The sequence below is a fragment of the Apostichopus japonicus genome, chromosome 20 (assembly GCF_037975245.1).
Source record: "Apostichopus japonicus isolate 1M-3 chromosome 20, ASM3797524v1, whole genome shotgun sequence".
NCBI classification, from domain to species: domain Eukaryota; kingdom Metazoa; phylum Echinodermata; class Holothuroidea; order Aspidochirotida; family Stichopodidae; genus Apostichopus; species Apostichopus japonicus.
In genome coordinates this window covers 4242686-4260464 of record NC_092580.1, presented here as the reverse complement: position 1 = coordinate 4260464, position 17779 = coordinate 4242686, and the positions used below count along the sequence as shown (strand labels likewise).

The window sequence follows — 17779 nt, the reverse complement described above, 5'->3', positions numbered from 1 at the left end:
TTTGAATTTGAAATTGGCAAAGGAGATACTACACATTCCATGATATGTAAGCTGTCATTAACTTCATCTGATGTATCAGGTAAATAACTACGACTTAAAGCATCAGCAACATATAATTCACAGCCTTTCTTATAATTAACTGTAAGCTGATACTTTTGCAACTTAAGCAACATTCTCTGAAGCCTCGGGGGTGCTACACTTAATGGTTTCCTAAATATAGCCTCTAGGGGCTTATGATCAGTTTCAATGTATGTCATCCTGCCAAATATGTATTGATGGAATTTTTCGCATCCAAATACAATAGCGGCCAACTCTTTTTCAATTTGTGCATATCTTGTTTGTGCATCTGTGAACGTTTTCGATGCATATGCAACTGGTTTTTCATTTTGCAGTAGTACAGCCCCAACTCCACCTTTTGAAGCATCCACGCTTACTGTTACAGGTTTGTTGGTGTCGAAATACTGTAGTACTGGAGTTTTAGTTATCAATTGTTTTAGGGAATTGAAGCATTTTTCCTGTTCTTCTTCCCAATGCCATACTGTTTCTTTACGCAGGAGCACTCTCAAAGGTTCAGAGATAGCTGATAAATTCCTAATAAACTTAGCAACATAATTTATCATTCCCAGAAATCTCTTTAGCTCAGTTACATTTGTTGGAGGCTGCATTTCCTGAATTGCCTCTATTTTCTTTGGGTCAGGTTTTATACCATTTGATGTCAATATGTGACCAATATATTTGACTTCACTGACTTTAAACTTACACTTGTCTATGTTTAGTTTTAGATTGTTTTCTTGACATCTTTGTAAGACATTTTGTAGCCTAATGTTATGCTCAGCCTCATCAGCTCCCCACACAATGATGTCATCCATCATGACTTCTACACCACTTAAATCATCGAATAATTCGGTCATGACTCTTTGGAATATTTCGGGGGCAGCATTAATACCGAAAGGCAACCTTTTGTACCTATACCTCCCTATGGGTGTGTTGAAAGTACATAATTTTGAACTTTTTGAGTCTAAGGCCAACTGCCAATACCCACAATTTGCATCCAAAGTACTAAAAACTTTAGCTTGTGGAAGCCTAGTTATGATTTCTTCCACTGTTTTCATTGGATAATGAGCTCTATCTAATGCCTCATTCAGATCTTTTGGATCTAAACATATCCGTACCCTCTTTCTATCAGGTTTTATGACAGTTACCATACTACTAACCCAATCACTTGGTTCAGTGACCTTCTCTATCACATCTAAATCAACCATACGTTTAAGCTCTTCTTTTACCTCTTCTCTCAATGCAATGGGAACTTTACGGGGCGGGTGAACTACTGGCCTACTACCTTCTTTTACTTTGAGCGTCACTTTACCTGGCAAACAACCAAGTCCTTTAAATACATCACTGTAATTGTCCTGTGGTTCTGGAGTTTTCGATGACTCCACACTGTCGATACGTTGAATCAGTCCTAGGGCTGTGCACGCTTTCAAGCCAAGTAAGGGCTTCTTCATTCCTTTGACGACTTGGAAACTGAGGTCATAGTACCGATTTTTGTGTTCACAGAGGAGTACACACTTCCCCATTGGTTGTAGCTTGTGTCCTGAGTAAGTTATCAGATGCATCTTTGATCTCTGCAACTTCACATTCTCCATGTTTTCCAAAACTGATGAAGAAATCACATTGCATTGTGATCCAGTGTCAAGCTTGAAGTTGACTTTCTCATCTTCGACTAACAAATTGATGTTCCATTCACTATCAGCTGTTTTGCATTGCTGAGACTCTAGAACGTCAATGAAAAAGTCTGAATTGCTGGATCCTTCTGTACCGGTATCACTGTTTGCCTCGTCTACTGTATGTACCTTTTGTTGGTTACGCCTGTCATGTTGTATCTTGGAGCCTTTTGACTGATTTAATTTTGTTCGGCACATATTGGCAAAATGGTTTGGTTTGCCACAATTATTACAAGATTTCCCTTCTGCTGGGCAATATCCACTGCGATCATGGTTATAACCACATTTACTGCACTGGTGTCGAGTTGAGCTAGGCCTATTGCTTTGTGTGTTAGACCTATCATAGTTTCGAGACTGTCTAGGCTTATCGTTATTTGCTTTGTTACTTCTGTTATGATAGACTGTGTACACTTCACTTTCACTTGTACTTTGTCGCGTAGACTTGTTCAGTTGTGTCATCTGAGCTTTACTTCTTTCTGAAGCTTTGCATATTTCTGCAGCTTTGGCAAGGTCTAGGTCTTTCTTTGCAAGCAAATTTGCTCGAACTGCATCATCTCGGAGTCCGACCACAATTCTATCTTTCACAAGGTCATCTGTGAGTGTGCCAAAATCACATGTCTTAGCAAGATTTTTCAACTCGGTCAAAAATTGTTCAAATGATTCACCGTCGCGTTGAAATGTCGTATTGAATACGTGTCGCTCAAATGTTACGTTTTTCTGTGGTAAGAAATGCTCTTCGAACTTTTGTATCAGGACGTTTAGGTCCTTTTTCTCTTCGTCAGTCGCGAAAGTAAACGTATTGTATACCTGCAATGCATCATCGCCTATTATGTGTAGCAACGTACTACACTGTACTATAGGGTCCTTTGCGCTTAGGCCTGAAGCATGTTTATAAAGTGTAAATTTCTGCTTCCAAAACTTCCACTGTTCAGCAACATTTCCTGTCAAAATTAGATTCTCCGGTGGACGTAGGCCTTCCATTGCAAAAAAATCGATCCCAATTCTGTCACCATGTAAATATTAGTGGAGAATCTTGTGGATTTTTATGTCGGTTTATTATGTTCTTCAATACGTTACAGGGTTATGCTCTCTCTGGTAATAGAGGGCGATATCTTAGAATAACAACAATCATTACAAGTCCTAAGTTATAGGCCTAGGCTAGGTCGCTCTTCATCCTACTTGTGTTCTAGGCTAGCATGAATGTACAGCTACTGAAATTCGCATTGGCCTAATTTAGCTCTAGTGAGGGCATAACGTCTCTCATAAACATATCCTGAAGGGAACAACTACAGAATAACCTGTCTTTCTGGTGGAGTGGCAGCCAAGTTGTTCAACTTCTCCACTGCAAGTGCGACCAAAGTCTTGGCTCCAATAAAAAGGAAATCTTCCAAATAGTTTATGATTTCTCCACCGCTTCTCTGAATCCAGAAAAACATATCCTGTCAAGTGTCAGGGAGATTTATCGTTCTAAAATGTGTTTATAAAGTAAAATTAAGCATATCTAGGCCTAATACAATTTCCCCAAAACTTCAATTCCAGCCAAAAATATTCTGTTAGGACGGTGTATCTTACTCAATAGCACATGACTTCCCTATCACGACTCTGACTCCATCTTAATCTATAGAACAGGGAGATGCGTGTTTCCAAAAGCATTTAGGAATCAACATCAAATTAAGGTTTCTCCTCTATGACTCTGACTATAGCAATAAATAATTTGTTTTAAAATTGTGGAGTATTCAATAATTACTCCACGCAAAGGTTCAATGTTAACATGTACAGTAGGTCTAAAGCCAGTGGCAAAAGTATGAAGTTAGGCTAGTATAGACCGGGTTTATTATTACGTGGGACCTATTATGACAAACTTGAGGGAATGCTGGTGACATGGGAACTTGGAAAGGATCAGGTGGTAACGATATTGATGGACAACGCTGCCAACATCATTGCAGGCTTGACACAGACGGGCATCGACCATCAAGCTGCCTAATACATACTCTCCAACTGGTGATAAATGATAAACGTCCAGCGGTCAGTGAATGACATGTTAAGTGTTGCCCGTGGTATAGCAGGGCATTTCAACCATTCACCTCTTGCCCACCATCGTCTGAGTGCCTTGCAGACAAAGCACAACATTCCAAGCCACCATATACTACAGGACGTTTATACGAGATGGAACAGCTCCATTTATGTGTTAGAGAATCCTGGAACAGAAGAAGGCCCTGGTGGAGATAATGGCAAATCAGTGGAACCTTGTTGCTACAATTGTTTCCACATTGAGATGATTTGCAGAACTTACGCGGCAAGCGTCTTTGGCATCAGCTACCATATCAATGGTTATTCCATCAGTGTCGATGCTGCACAGCTGCAGTGCTCTCTATCAAAACACAAGGATGACCAGGGCATACAGACCCTTACGAGTACCATGTTGGCATCCCTCAACCGTCGTTTTACAACAGTGGAGGAAAACAAGCTACTAGTACTTGCCTGTTTCCTAGATCCTCGTTTTAAAACAGTTTTTTTCTCGGACAAGGCAACATATCAAAGAGCTGCTGACTGGCTGGAGTTTGAGGTGGCTTACGACCCGCCTGCCGTAGTTTCTGCCGCCCAACAGCAAGAAGGTGATGCAGCTCAAAGCGAGGGTCTTTTTTCTAAAGGAATATGCACAATTCGTAATGGAGAAAAGCGCCTGTTCAGCATGTGGTGTTGACAGATGGAGTTGATTTTAAACTTGACATAAACATGTTCATTTCAGAACCATTACTAGGGCGCAAATGTAATCCATTAGACTGGTGGGAGTTAAACTACCACAGATTTCCCGTCTTGGAAAATTAGCACCAGTTGAAGTATTTATGTGCCCACATTCCAGTGTGCTTAGCGAGAGACTGTTCAGCAGCCAGGAGATTTATATGATAAAAAGAGACCAGAGGCGGCAGAAATGGTTTGATGGGTCGAGGGAATTTGCCACTATTGGGGTTAAGTACTAGGCTAATATTTTTAAGCTGGCGATTTGTGAGGAACATTCTCTACATCACTTTGTTTTTGTCAGGGACTATATTTCTCTTTTTACTGTTTGTTTTCACTATCTGGATTTTTTTACTCTTCTTTTTCTCTGTGATATTCGTAACATGCCTATGCAAGAGATCGTTACGTAACTAATGATTTGATCTGTCACTTTTTGAACCAGCTGTTAATAGTTGCGTTATTTTCATAAGCTTTCGTTTGACTCTCATTCCATGATTGTTGTTACTAAAATTAGTTAAGTGAGTTTGCGGGTGACTACAATATTTTAAGCGTATAAGAGGGTGGGAGGGGGGGGGAAGGGGATAAACGTAATAACGTCACATACTAGTTTTATCGTTTTGTCAAATGTGTTTCAAGAAGGGTATCAAAGGGTGCTCCCTTCTTTTATAAATGAAGTTAAAAGAACATGTTTTGATCGACTTATAAGAAGTTACAAATGGACGGATTAACACTTATTGTATTGCTGCCCAAAGTACAGACATGGAAGTAACAAATGATTTGCCTGTCCCAGAAAATACTCAAACACAGATTTATCATCATACTGTACCTTTCCACAATTTTCAAAAATTGTTTTCTATTTTTTCATATCAACAGACCTTGCTCTTCTTGGGGCTTTACCACTTTTCAACTGAGCTACACAACATGGTTCATTTGGTCTGAAATGGTCATTGAGATGGAAGAGCAAGTCAAGATGGAAGAGCAAGTCAAGAGGATATTTGTTGGAGGCCTTCCAAGTAGCACTACAGATTCTGAAATCAGAGATAGGTTTGGAAAGTTTGCTGACATCTCTGACATCAATCTAGCCAAAAAAGACTCTGTCAATGGTAAGTGTAATTGTAAACTACAGTGTAATATGCATTGGAATGATCCAACCATTGGTAAGGTTTCTTCAAATATCTTGAATTATGTCAATTATGTCAGGAAAGATGTTGCTTAATTATAAAAAGTTCTGTACCTAAAGCACAGGTGAAGTTGGTAACAAGATACAGTCATTACTTGGGACTTATTATGACAAACCGTGGGAAATTTCATGATTTTACCAAAGCAATGGAAAGTAAGCCAAACTGGGGAGTGTTCTAGCAAGTCTCCCAATGTGTTTTTCATGTTTTGTGGAATAATGTCCCTTTAAACATCATAGGCTGGTCAATTTAAATGGCTGGGCTATTTAGTATATACCAAACTCTCACCGCATTGGAGCTTAGGAGGACAGATGAACACTATTGTATCGCTGCCCAAAGTACATGCATGTAAAACCTATTTAGATTCTGTGTAATTCTTCCGAACTTTTTTCCGATAGGAAAGTTGGATCATTGCTTCGCGCATTTTAATTTCCATGGCAACGAGCTGCAATTGAAGAAGTGTAAGTACCTTAGATTTTCACATCAGCAAATAAATTAGAGTTATCCGTAGAAACCATTGGTTAATTTTGTGAAGACTTTGTCATCAGTTTGTACTTTTGAGTTATGTGTATGATATATTGTGAGTTAGACATACTGCATTGATTTGCCTAAAGCAGTCGAGTGGGTTTTTTGTCTCTAAAGCAGTTAGGTGGGTTTTTTTGTCTCTAAAATTTCACCATCTTCGTGTACTACTCCAAACCAGATTCAACTGGTAAGGAAGGGAACTGATGTTAGTTAATACATTCAGTGATGAACTAGTGTTTTCATAATCAGCTACTTTTTCATCTCACCTTTGATGCAATTTAATTCAAATCCAACTCCTTGTTCATGTCCTTTCAACTGTCTTTCATGTTATTGCTAATGCTTTTGAGGTCATCTCCAAACTTTTTCTCATGCCTTTTCATACCTCATCAGAGGCAACTTTTAATTGCCAACAAACCATTGTTCTTGTCTCCCCACCCCTCTCAAAAAGAATGTTTTCTACGTCCCCTTCAGACACTCTTTCATGCCCAAAACTGTAACGAAAATATGCTAGTGAAGTAGTACTGGAAGGACACAAGAAAACTGGTTTGACGATTTTGAATTCATAACCCCACTGGACTCAGAGCATTATAAGCATTATAATAACACACACAACATTGTTAAGTAGACCTTCCAGTACTCCAGTATAAATCGTTCTATCAAGTCTCTTTCTGACTTTTTGTTTCATCCCGTAGTGATTAGTACTTTCAACAATACAAGATGGCAAGGCAAAACTCTGAAGATAGAGAAAGCCAAGGAAGACTTCTTGGACAGGTGAGGCTTAGCAACATCTTTGTGCTGCACTGCTCCTGAGTATCTGTTGTCAGTGGGAGGGGGAAATAACTAACTCTCCTTTATTAAAAAGTGGAAATTCTACATATTTCCAAAGGGTTAATGATTGGAATTTATTGAAGATGGGCATGACTAGGAGGGGGTGGGATGGTGGGTGGGGGTGGAAGTCGATGGTTAGAGATACGCATTTTCACTATAGTATCAAAGATTAAATGCTGTTTTAAGTGAGTAACTTTGACCCTTAATATACAAGAAAAAATTGAAGATAGAAAACAGGATTTTGCACTTGGCCCTTTTGAAGTCCCCATTTTACCCCTACACTCACTGCAGAAACCAGTAAGAAAAGTAATACGATGAAGAAGAAAAAATAAGAATAATAGCCATAAGTGCCACATGGTAAACTGGAAAAACTCCTAAGTGAATTACTTAATTTACATATGTTTATTTATCCGTTCAGATTGTCCAAAGAGAAAGTAGCAGAACCTCAGATTGCTCAAAACATCATCCGCCCCTCTCGAAGGGACCGGTTACTCGAAAATTTGAAGAAAGCTGGAGTGACAGATTTCACGATGAAGAAAGCTGTTCCAGGTACTGGCATCGCTGGTGAGAAGGTGAGGCTGAAAAAAATAAGTCACAGAACAAGTCATGACATTTCTGATAATTTGATGCAAGTTTCTAATTAATTGGCTTACAAAATAATTTCTTTTTCTTTCAGAACTGGGTGGTCGGCAAGTACGGTAGAGTCCTACCTGTGGTCTACATGAGGTCAAAGGATAGGAAGAAAGTGGTGAAGTTTGACCCATCTAAATATATCCATCACCTGAAGCAGATTAAAGATGTTAGAGAGAAGGTAATGGATCAAAGTGGAGTCAACAACCAGGGGTGGAGGGAGGGCAAAATGTCCAGCCACAACAGGAAGAAACAGTTTCCATGGGAACATGAAACTGACCGGTCGGTGCATTCTGAGAGGATTCGTGACGCTGGGTTCAAAGGTCAATGGAATGACATAGCTGAAACCCAAAATGGACACAGGTTTGACATTGACAAAATTGAGACAAATGCGGACCGGAGGTTGGAAAGGGTTGGCTCAGTTAGTGAAAAGAGAGCAAGTGCGAAGAAGAAGTACTTCAGCGACGGGAGCTCTTCAGAGGACTCAAGTGTCATAGAGGGCAGTCTCAAACGGAAGGCAGAATATGGTCAACGTGCCGCTGTCGCAGACAAAATTTCAGGTTCAGAGGTCACGAAAGCTAAGAGGCGTCAAATCTGTGGTGATATAAATGAAACGGTCAAAGGTCACATCGATGAGACAGGGACCAAGGGTTCCAAGTTAGTGAAAGCAACGAAGGTTAGAACAGGAGATTCAAACAGTTATCAATTTAATTTTTTCGACAACCGCGATTCAAGTTCACCAGAAGCACATGAAGAAGATGTAACACATGAGGTAATATCTAAAGCGGTAAACACGTCAGAGCCTTCCTTGACAGAAGAATGTGACAGTAGAAATCACCCAGACTCGACGATGAACAGCGAGACTGAGAAATCAATACTAAAGGTACAGAAGCCTGTCGGTGACCGGCAATATAATGATAACGACCATGAAGAAATAACAGAAAAGGCCTCAAGAAATGATTTACACGTCTCCTTTAAGTTAGACGATGATAAGCATCGGGGAGATGAACTTGATGGAAAAGACAGTTCTTCAGAGCAACTTTCTGATTACGATATTGGGAAAGTAGTCGAGGGAGTCGAAGAGTCAGATGATGGAATCTCATCTATAATCGAAGAGATGAAATCGAAAGGGATTTCCCAAAATAAAGATGTAAATTTAGGAATCGTCGGAAATGTCGAAGAATCGAAGGAAACAACTTTGATAGGGTTAGAAAGAGATCCGATTTTAGAGGAAACCAACAGCAAGGTAGATTCAAACACAAGTCTGCCTCAGTTAGAGAATTTAGATACGCTGCCAGAAAGTAGCCCACTGAAAGAAACATTTGGCATCAAAGGGTCGGAATTTGAAGTTAAGGAGAAGGAGATTGTGCCAGAGGATAGTGACAGTATTGGCGAAAAAGATGCCAGTACCTCGTTTGTGCGCAACTTGATCTCTCTGTCAAACCAGCGGCAAAGTGAGGTTGACAGTTCAAGTTCAGACGGCGAGGATGAGAAAACAGAGGATGGGAAATGTGATGAGGACGAGGTTAGAGAGGATGCTGTTGCCGAGGAAACGGGTGAAGAGTCAGACTCCACGTGTGATGAAAATGTTGAAGAAGAAGTCGAAGGTAGTGAAAAACTTGCGAAGAATTTGAGAAGTACAAAAGAAGGTAAAGAGTACAAAGAACAGGAACTTGAAAAGTTCAAACTTAAAGAGACTCATGAAAAAAATAAAAATAAGGAGAGTGATGTTAGAAAACTCGGTTCATCTCTCTCGGTGCAAAATCGTAATTCCTCCGAAGGATTCGAACTTCTGGTGCTTGACAGAGTGGTGCTGAGAGAACAGGGTTACCTTCCAGAGGATGACCCAGAGGATGCGATAGAGGCAGTAGAAGATGAATCGAGTATCTCTGATGAAGTTCTTAGTCAGAGTGATAGCTCTGATGAAGATAAAGCTGGATCATCAAAGAAGAGAAAAAGAAGGAAAAAAAAGATTTTGTTTCAAGAATTTAAAGGGATGCTTCATTTTAGGAAACAGTTGGAGGAGGAAAGAAGTGATGACAATGCTAGAGAGACTGTTAATTCAAAAGATGATAAGAATGAAACTGAAAAGATGGATTCTTATGACAAGCAGGAAGGACAATCACAAGTGAGAGGGTTCCCACCTCTCAGGATCAGTGGCACCGCAGAGGAGCCAAATTCGAAATCGGAGAAGGGGTCGATTTCATCCGAGAAGAATAGTGGATTTGACGGGAAGAGTGAAGTGGATAGAGAAAACAAGAATAGTTTTAAGAATATGAAGGGAAAAGATGCTGGCTTTGGTGGGAGTATAAACATTCCTAACAGCAAACATCTTGCAGGTGCAGTGCAAGCAGGCGAAGAAAGTGAGAGGAGAGACTTGGATGCAGACGATGAAAGTTCTAGCACAGAGATGGACGAGAGCAAACAGAAGAAGAAGAAGAGCAAGAAAAAGCAGAGGAAAAGTAGAGATAAGAATGATGTAAGTGAGGAAACCGACTCGGTCAAAGGAGGAAATGAGCCGACCGGTTTGGAAGAGTCTACGTCATCGGTTTCGAAAGTGGTAGGGGAGAGCGCGGTGGTAGACGGCAGGACTAAAAGAGACAAGAGAAGGAGCAAAATCATAATAGAGGAGGATGTTCAGAAGGGTGGAAGTGATGATGGTCAGGATGGTAGGGAAGGCTCCCAAGGTGGAACAGACCGAGGGATGCAGAGTTTGGTAGCGGGTGAAAGAGGAGAAAAGCTTAAAAAGAGTAAGAGAGTAAAGACTTCGTCGAGAGAAGAAAGTGGAAGGCAGTTTTCGGACAGGGTTGAGAAAAGTGTCTTAGAAAATCGAGTGGTGGAAGGTGGTCCGATGAAGCATCTGGGTACAGACTCTGCTCTGACGACCGAAGGAAGGAAGAAAAGTTTTGAGGATGTCGCTGAGATGTCAAACCAGAAGAGACTGAAAGCTGTAAAAGAGAGACAAGCTGAGCTAAAGCAGAAACAGACAGCAATAAAAGAGGCATTGGCTGCTGTGGTAAGTCAAAATCATTTTCATAGGTTCAATACTTTGCTTACTTTCAAGTAGAAAGTTTTTAAAACCCTTTGAGTGCACTTCGATCGATCGATTGCAGATCGATTGACTTTTCAAGGAACAAGGGAGGGATTGTCTCTATGTTTGACAGGGTTATCGTTGACCAGGTTAATATTGTGATTGGCCTTGAGAACTCAGTGGATAAGTCTGGGCTTTATCAATCTAAATATTATTATATTTTATGATATCAACATGGTATATGTGTGTTTGAGCAGAAACAGGATACATACTGTAATATATAGGTCGTCTTGTTCAAAGTGTTCCTGATGCATAAAAACACCTGACATTAAAACTAGGGTTGGGTTTTGTTCTCTCTCTGTATTTATTCAAGTTCTGTTGAAGAATTGCAAAATGTTTGTTCTTAGAAAAAATTTAGATGGTATATTGAGAAGTCTTACACAACAGTGAAAGAAGTATACAGTATGACTCAACCTAGCTTGTGAGATAAAACAAGCAGAATGGATTTCCTACCTAAACAAATCTGAACAATAATAATAATAATATTGGACATTTATAATGTGCTGGTATCCGTCAAAAAAGACGCTCATGGCAAACAACTGGAGAAAACATTGAAAAAAACTTCAGGAAAATGCACCTCATGGTAGAAGGTCTTCTTAAATGATAACACTGTTCTTGAGATATTGACTGTTAAAATGTACCTCATGGTAGGTCCTCTTAAATAATTATACTGTCCTTGAGATTATTAACTTGAATTAGTAAAAAAAATCCCATTAAATGTGAAGGTCACTACTTTTATGGTTTAAACTTTGATTAATATATAATTTCTCATGTGTCAGATTTGTCCTATAGGACAAAATAGAAGGAAATGTGTGGTAACAAAGTAAGAAATTATTTGTGGAGAATTTGGAGGAAAAAGTGAGTAATTCTTCATCTTCCTATATATATTTCTAGGACTCAAGAGAGAAATCCAGTGGCAAGAATCACATGAGATTTGAATCAACCAGTGAAGATCTTTCTGACTCTGAGCAAGAAGATCAGGAAACCAGGAATAAGGAACAACCAAAAGAGGTAAGATAATTAAATGTGATTTATTGTGGCTTTTTGTGTTTTTTTACTATTTTATCAAAATCCACTCAATATGCTGCTTTAGTTGATCTTTGGTATCCTGAAGCTACAGATGTTGCCAATCAACATTAAGTCACCTAGAAATTATGCAATGTTATTGTATTAACTTTGCTTCATGAATATTCATAGTGTAACAGGTTGTTGAAAAGAATGGTTTAAAATACCTATCCATTTCCAATCTAGGCTCTGTAACATTCTGCTCAAAGATTCTCGACTCTTTTGATTTATTTTTCCGGATCGGACCTTGAATGCTGGAATAACGTACTATGGAAGGTGTTTATTGTCATATGTGGTTTCCAAACCAAAGATATTGCATTTGCAAAAGATTTTGAACACATTCTTAACTACCATCAGAATTCTAAGGACATAGTTGCAGGGGCTTCAGGCTGTTTTATACTTCAAATCCTTACTTACATTAACTCACTCTGTGATATTGTGTTCTCTTTTCATTCTTTTAATTCTTAGAAGCAGATGACACTGTTTGATGACTCTGATGATGCGGAAGAAAACTCATCTTCTGACGATGAAAGATTCCAAATAAAACCTCAGTTTGAAGGAGAGCGGGGAACGAAGGTAAGATGACCCCACTTTGGACACATAAGGAGCTCACCCACTTCCCCATCAGAAATCCTTTATCAGGTGATCGGATACTGCTGTACTACTATCCTGATCAGATAGTCATATCTCGGCCCTAAACACTTCCAGTGGTTCGCTGGGAAACAGGATCTAGCGTTAATAAATGTTTGAAAATGTCGCAATAAAGTTGCGCTTTCTGAATACATCTTTCAAGTTCTCCTTTATGTTCTCGTAATCTGACTGTTCAGAGGTGGTCAAGCTATCCCAATATGCAAATGCTTGACCCCCTAATCTAATAAGGAGAATTTGCGCAAGACCAATATTGGTAAATTGGCTTGAAGCTTGTATACTTCCATCTCGAGCCGACGGCACCATTGCCCAAATCTTCTGACCAATCCCGAGTGAATACAGTTCAGGAAGTTCAGTCCAGGCCGTATTGGTTTCAGTCATTGTGTGAGAATTTCTTATAGCCTGTCCTTTCGGGGTACCGTAAAAAGATATAAATCTTCCTTGTTAAAATGTTGTGATGTCAGGATCACTATAGGGAACGGTGGGGCTTATAGGTACAGATGAACTCACCATGTGTAGAACTATTTCCAACACAAATAAGTATGAAAATCCTAAAACAAAATCACACAAAAACCTCATAATCAACAATATTGCATTACTCCATCAACAATGGTGGAGTTCAAGAAACGTGCCTGCATAAATTATAGATCCCGTCCTGTACATGGTGTCTGTCGTAACAATGGTTCAATTAAACGGTGGTTTCGAGTAGGGCGTTGTCTTTCGATATACCGAGGAGCGGACCCTAACAAAGTTTTATGAGATGTATACGTCAAGTAAGATCCACGCCAATGTTGTGAGTCAGTCCAACTTTGGTTATAATACACTTTTAAGCAGACATCTACAATTGCAGAACTCCCGGGATAAAATTTACAGCAATAAGTTGAAGTAAACGACCATTGGGTCATGGTGTCGTTCACCATAGCAACTTCAGTGGTCTCCGGTAATTGTGACACGGTTCCAACAATTCCCTTTGATGAAACACGACAGTTGACAATTCTTTCAAATTATTAAGACTATCAGGAAAGTGTTAGAAAACACATTCCAAAAACTACCAAATTTGCATTTTTTAAACTCCGATAAAGATTAGAATAAAGACTGTTGCCACCAGATGTAACGTGCATAGTTATGGCGTTAAAGGTGTTCTGGGCTTATCTTTTAGGTTCCTGCAGAGTGAGAACTCTTACAATATCAACTTGTGATGAGGTCAGTCAGACTTGCATTGTTAACTTGACTTGCTGAGGGATTTATATTTTAAAGCAATTTCTATCAAAATTGACAAATAAATGCAATTCAGGTAATATTCAAATTCAGTTCAAATTCAATTTATTTGCTTACATGTACACACAAGTCAATAAAAACAGGTGTTTTGGTAAACAAAATTACATTAAGTACACACAGTGAATACTACCAACAAAAACAAAGGTTGTTTTAACATGTTGTGCATTTATCTTTATACCTGTGAAGTAAATATGTAAAACATTGTTTTGACTTTCTCAATGGTACTCTCAGTTGCTGAAGTTACAAGATAAGTTTGGGGACGACCAGAGGTTCAAACTGGACGAGAGGTTTGCGGAAGATGCGGATGACATCGATGATGAAGATGTCAGTGAGGAGAATGCGGAGAGCAATGGAAGCAAGAAGAAAGAGGGCGAGGCTGTCGATCCAGAAACGATAGACTTTGAAGCCGAGAAAGCCAGGTCATTGGCTGTTCTCGAGAACGTCCTCGGGAAACTGCTGCCGCGGAAGAAAGATGGCGAGGACAAGAAATCACAGTTTCGGTAAATTTTCTCCAGAGTCCTGCAAAGTGATATATATATGACATTGCCTCACCTAAAAGGAGAAATTAATTTTTAATGTAGTTATGGAATGGTTGTGATCTCTCAATTTTGTATGGTGTTTGTTATAAAGTGAACTAATGAAGTTTCATTTCCAATTGATGAATTAAAAAATCAGAAAGCTTTCCAAGTTGATTGGTTTTATGTGATTTATACTAACTTAAAAAACTGACCTATTGATGACATGGAGAGAATTGCATAGAATTGATTAATTACTCACCCGTTAATCTTCAGTTACCGACCAAATCTAGGAGGACCTCTTACAGTTTATTAATTGCAATCTTACATTGCATCATAAAGGTTAGGTTTGGTAAAATTGTAGATTCATTTGCAAAAAAGGAAAAAAAAGTTGGTCTAAATGAGTTTATTGCATTTGACTTTTGGTTACGGTTTGATACTGTCCCTTCACAATGCACTTTCATTTGCTTGACTTGTATAGTTTCAGTTCAGATAAATTGATCTTCTGTTGAAATATGTTTCTAATTTGTTGTGGTTAGAGCTAATATGAAAGGGTGTCATGGTGATGAAATATTTAGAATCTTGATTCATGTTTACTTGGTGCAAAAAAAAATCCTGGAAGATTTTTTTTTGTGGCAATAAAGTACTATCTTTATTAAGTTGTGTTTACCAAGTTTGGTAAAATTGTCTCCAAATTTGTTAATTTTTATCCCAATTTTGACTTTGTTGTTTGATCATTTCCTTCCAGGGACATGAATTACCTTCACTTTGATCCAACTCGTGAAGACCACTCCAAATTCGTACTGCCAAAGGTGGAGGAAGATGACAGGTAAATAACATTTCATACAATTAATTGGACGATGCATGTGGAGAATGTATCTGACATATTAAAACCCACAAGCACAGAATTAACTCCCTCTAACCATAGTGCTCACAAGTTTTAGCAGAGTGGGGTTAAGAGATCATACATGATCAAGATAATACCTAATCAATATCATTATTATACCTATATAATACCTATATAATAAATATACAATATATATAGTAAATACATCAAGATAATACCTAATCAATTGGTGAACAGAACACATGAAAATAGTAATATTTACATGCAAAGGGTTTAGTTTGCAGAAAGATATGCTAGATGTCTTGTGTATATGATATATGTGTGTCAGTTAGGATATGAAAATATCAAAGAAAATGTTTTTTCAGGTTTCTTATATTCTTTCGTACTCCCAGCTCTTGCTTAGACAGATGTCCACTTCCTTCCCAATCCAAAACAAATTACAACTAAATACATGGTAATAATAGCCCTGGGAAACTTAGTGTAAATGCAGTGAGATTTCTTTACATTGACGTGTTAAGATACAATCCACCAAACATTGGCCAAAAGAACTAAAAGTTGACAGTTTTCAGGAACTTTAGACCTTTAGTAACATAGCCATTTAACCTCCTAAACATCAGTTTAATGTTTTAAGATACACATTAAATTACTAACATTATATTATATTTATATTAATAATATAAAGTGGAAGTAGCACATATCAGGTATACTAAGTGATAATTCAGTGGCAATCAATGTAAATAATGATCTAAATAAAGACAAATTTTCCCCACTGTCAATAGAAAACCCCCATCTCAATATCTTGTTCCTACCTAGAGATATGATTAATAGAAGGGAACACATTAGATGGTCTTTAATGTCTTAATGTTAGATGTCCCAAATAATTACTTTCTGGTTATAATCTTCTTGATTTAGTCTTTAAATGTTTGCTAAGCTGTCAAAGTCATTGGTATTTAGAATTTGATCAAAATGCTACTCTTGTGGAAATAATTCTCCCCCCCCTCCCCCCTGTGGATATGTTAAATACTGCAAAGAAATACAAAACCATTTACAGCTCAATTGCCATGACGACATCATTCACACTGCTGTTTGTTGCATTTACAAAGTATCATCAAATTTTGATAAAGACCAAAAAAAAAGGAAGTATTTCATGTATTCAAAAGGTTAAACAGATAGCCTAACCTAAATTATGACATGGTAAGGAAAGTGGAAAAAGCAAGGATAATTGTTACCTAGATTGGCATTTGAAATGAGGGAATTCTATGAGGCAAGCCCTGTGGGTTTGCTAACAATTTTTTCATCAAAGAGAGAGGTGGGCTAATTTATAAGATGTTTTTTTTCTATTTCTTCATGCAATGAATGCAAAGGCTAAACAGAAAAGGTTAACAAACTTGTAAGAAAAGTCATAAAACAGGGAAAGCAACTGTTTGGCTCAAACAGAAGTTCAACCAGTGGCATTGCTATTACAGGTCCTATGGTTCTCTAAAAATTGTTATTTTTTCTTTCAAAGAAGACGATTCAATGTTGGTACCAAGTACAAGTACCAAGCATAAATTGTACACCAAGAAAAAACAAGACGATTTCGTAAAATCTTTCTTTTCTTCGACAGCAAACCAACAAAAGCTAAGAGGAGGAAGAAGAACAAGAAAGGTGATGAAGATGACCCTGACAATCCTCTTCCTGAAGTCTCTAAAGAACTTTTCTCCGAAGTTACAACTGATCTGAAATCTGCCTTTTCTCAAGAAGGCCCTGCCTCTTTCAGTTTCTTTAGTAATGTTGATGAGGACAGCAAGGAGGATAAGCAGAATGACCAAGGTAAGATTTCTCTCATGTTTGATGTAGATTACATTGAGCAGTGGCGGAGCGCGTCCATACAGTAAGGGGGGGCGGATCCCCTGACGGACTCAAATGGACTGCTGGCGCCTTTTTCAGCTTTTTACCACTTTTTACTTATTCGCGATTATTGACTTTTTATTGTGCTCTCATCAACCTATTAACATTTGTCACATTATCTGCAAATTAGCAAGGCTTGGAAAGGGTCATTTCTGGCGATCTAGGGAGTAACTTTACTCAAAAAATTTCTGTCGTTCCGCTCCAACCTGTGGTGGCGCTCTGCTTAGATTGTGTCGAAAGTGCCCCTACAGACCATTCTGCCCTAGCTCCGCCGCTGACGTTGAGTGTCGAGGTTTGAGCCCTTGGTACCATCTATGCGGTTCATAACCAAGGTTTCCTTTTGCAAGCCACTACTGCAATGTTAATTCTCTTTGAACCTCAGAGGAAAATAAAAGATGTTATGAGCTGGCTGTATGCCTACTCTGATAAATGAAAGAACAAGGCTCAAAATAGGCTCAAGAGGTACATTGAGATATCAAAGTAGATTCCAACACAAGATTAGCTTATTTAACAGTGACACAAGGTTGAAGAATGTGAAAGATACCCCATTGGCCCATCCATTAATTTACCTATATTATAGATAAATTATGATAAACACTTCACTCAAAGAGATAAGCAAAGTTTTTCACTCATTTGGTAGGTATAATAGTGTTGTTGTTCCAAAAATGTGCAAGTGAGGACTTGACCAAGTCTAGACAGACCAACTAGTGCTATCCCCCCTCCTCACACTTATCTCCCCCCCATTACTTCACTTCTTGTAGAGCATTGCTACCTAGAAGTTGGGGAAAGGTTTTGCTCCATATTATTTAATGGGTGTTAGG

The 17779-nt window shown here is 38.6% G+C and overlaps 1 protein-coding gene across 5 annotated transcripts in view; it reads left to right on the top strand.

Annotated features, from left to right (window-relative positions):
• LOC139961432 (dnaJ homolog subfamily C member 2-like) overlaps positions 1 to 17779 on the top strand; it is a 118632-nt gene that overhangs the window by 72408 nt on the left and 28445 nt on the right. For 2 of the 5 annotated variants that reach the window (XR_011790886.1, XM_071960587.1), the window contains exons 4-13: positions 5337 to 5566; positions 6040 to 6102; positions 6859 to 6937; positions 7413 to 7566; positions 7671 to 10640; positions 11610 to 11726; positions 12249 to 12356; positions 13938 to 14206; positions 14970 to 15050; positions 16675 to 16880. The exons of 2 other annotated variants lie outside the window; for them this stretch is intronic. Coding sequence is in view for 2 of the 3 variants with exons in the window: in XM_071960587.1 (XP_071816688.1) it covers positions 5337 to 5566; positions 6040 to 6102; positions 6859 to 6937; positions 7413 to 7566; positions 7671 to 10640; positions 11610 to 11726; positions 12249 to 12356; positions 13938 to 14206; positions 14970 to 15050; positions 16675 to 16880 (4277 nt within the window). In the remaining variant the exon portion in view is untranslated. Of the gene's footprint in view, positions 1 to 5336; positions 5567 to 6039; positions 6103 to 6858; positions 6938 to 7412; positions 7567 to 7670; positions 10641 to 11609; positions 11727 to 12248; positions 12357 to 13937; positions 14207 to 14969; positions 15051 to 16674; positions 16881 to 17779 lie in introns of those variants that run through there. One more of the 5 variants, XM_071960592.1, reaches the window with a different exon arrangement.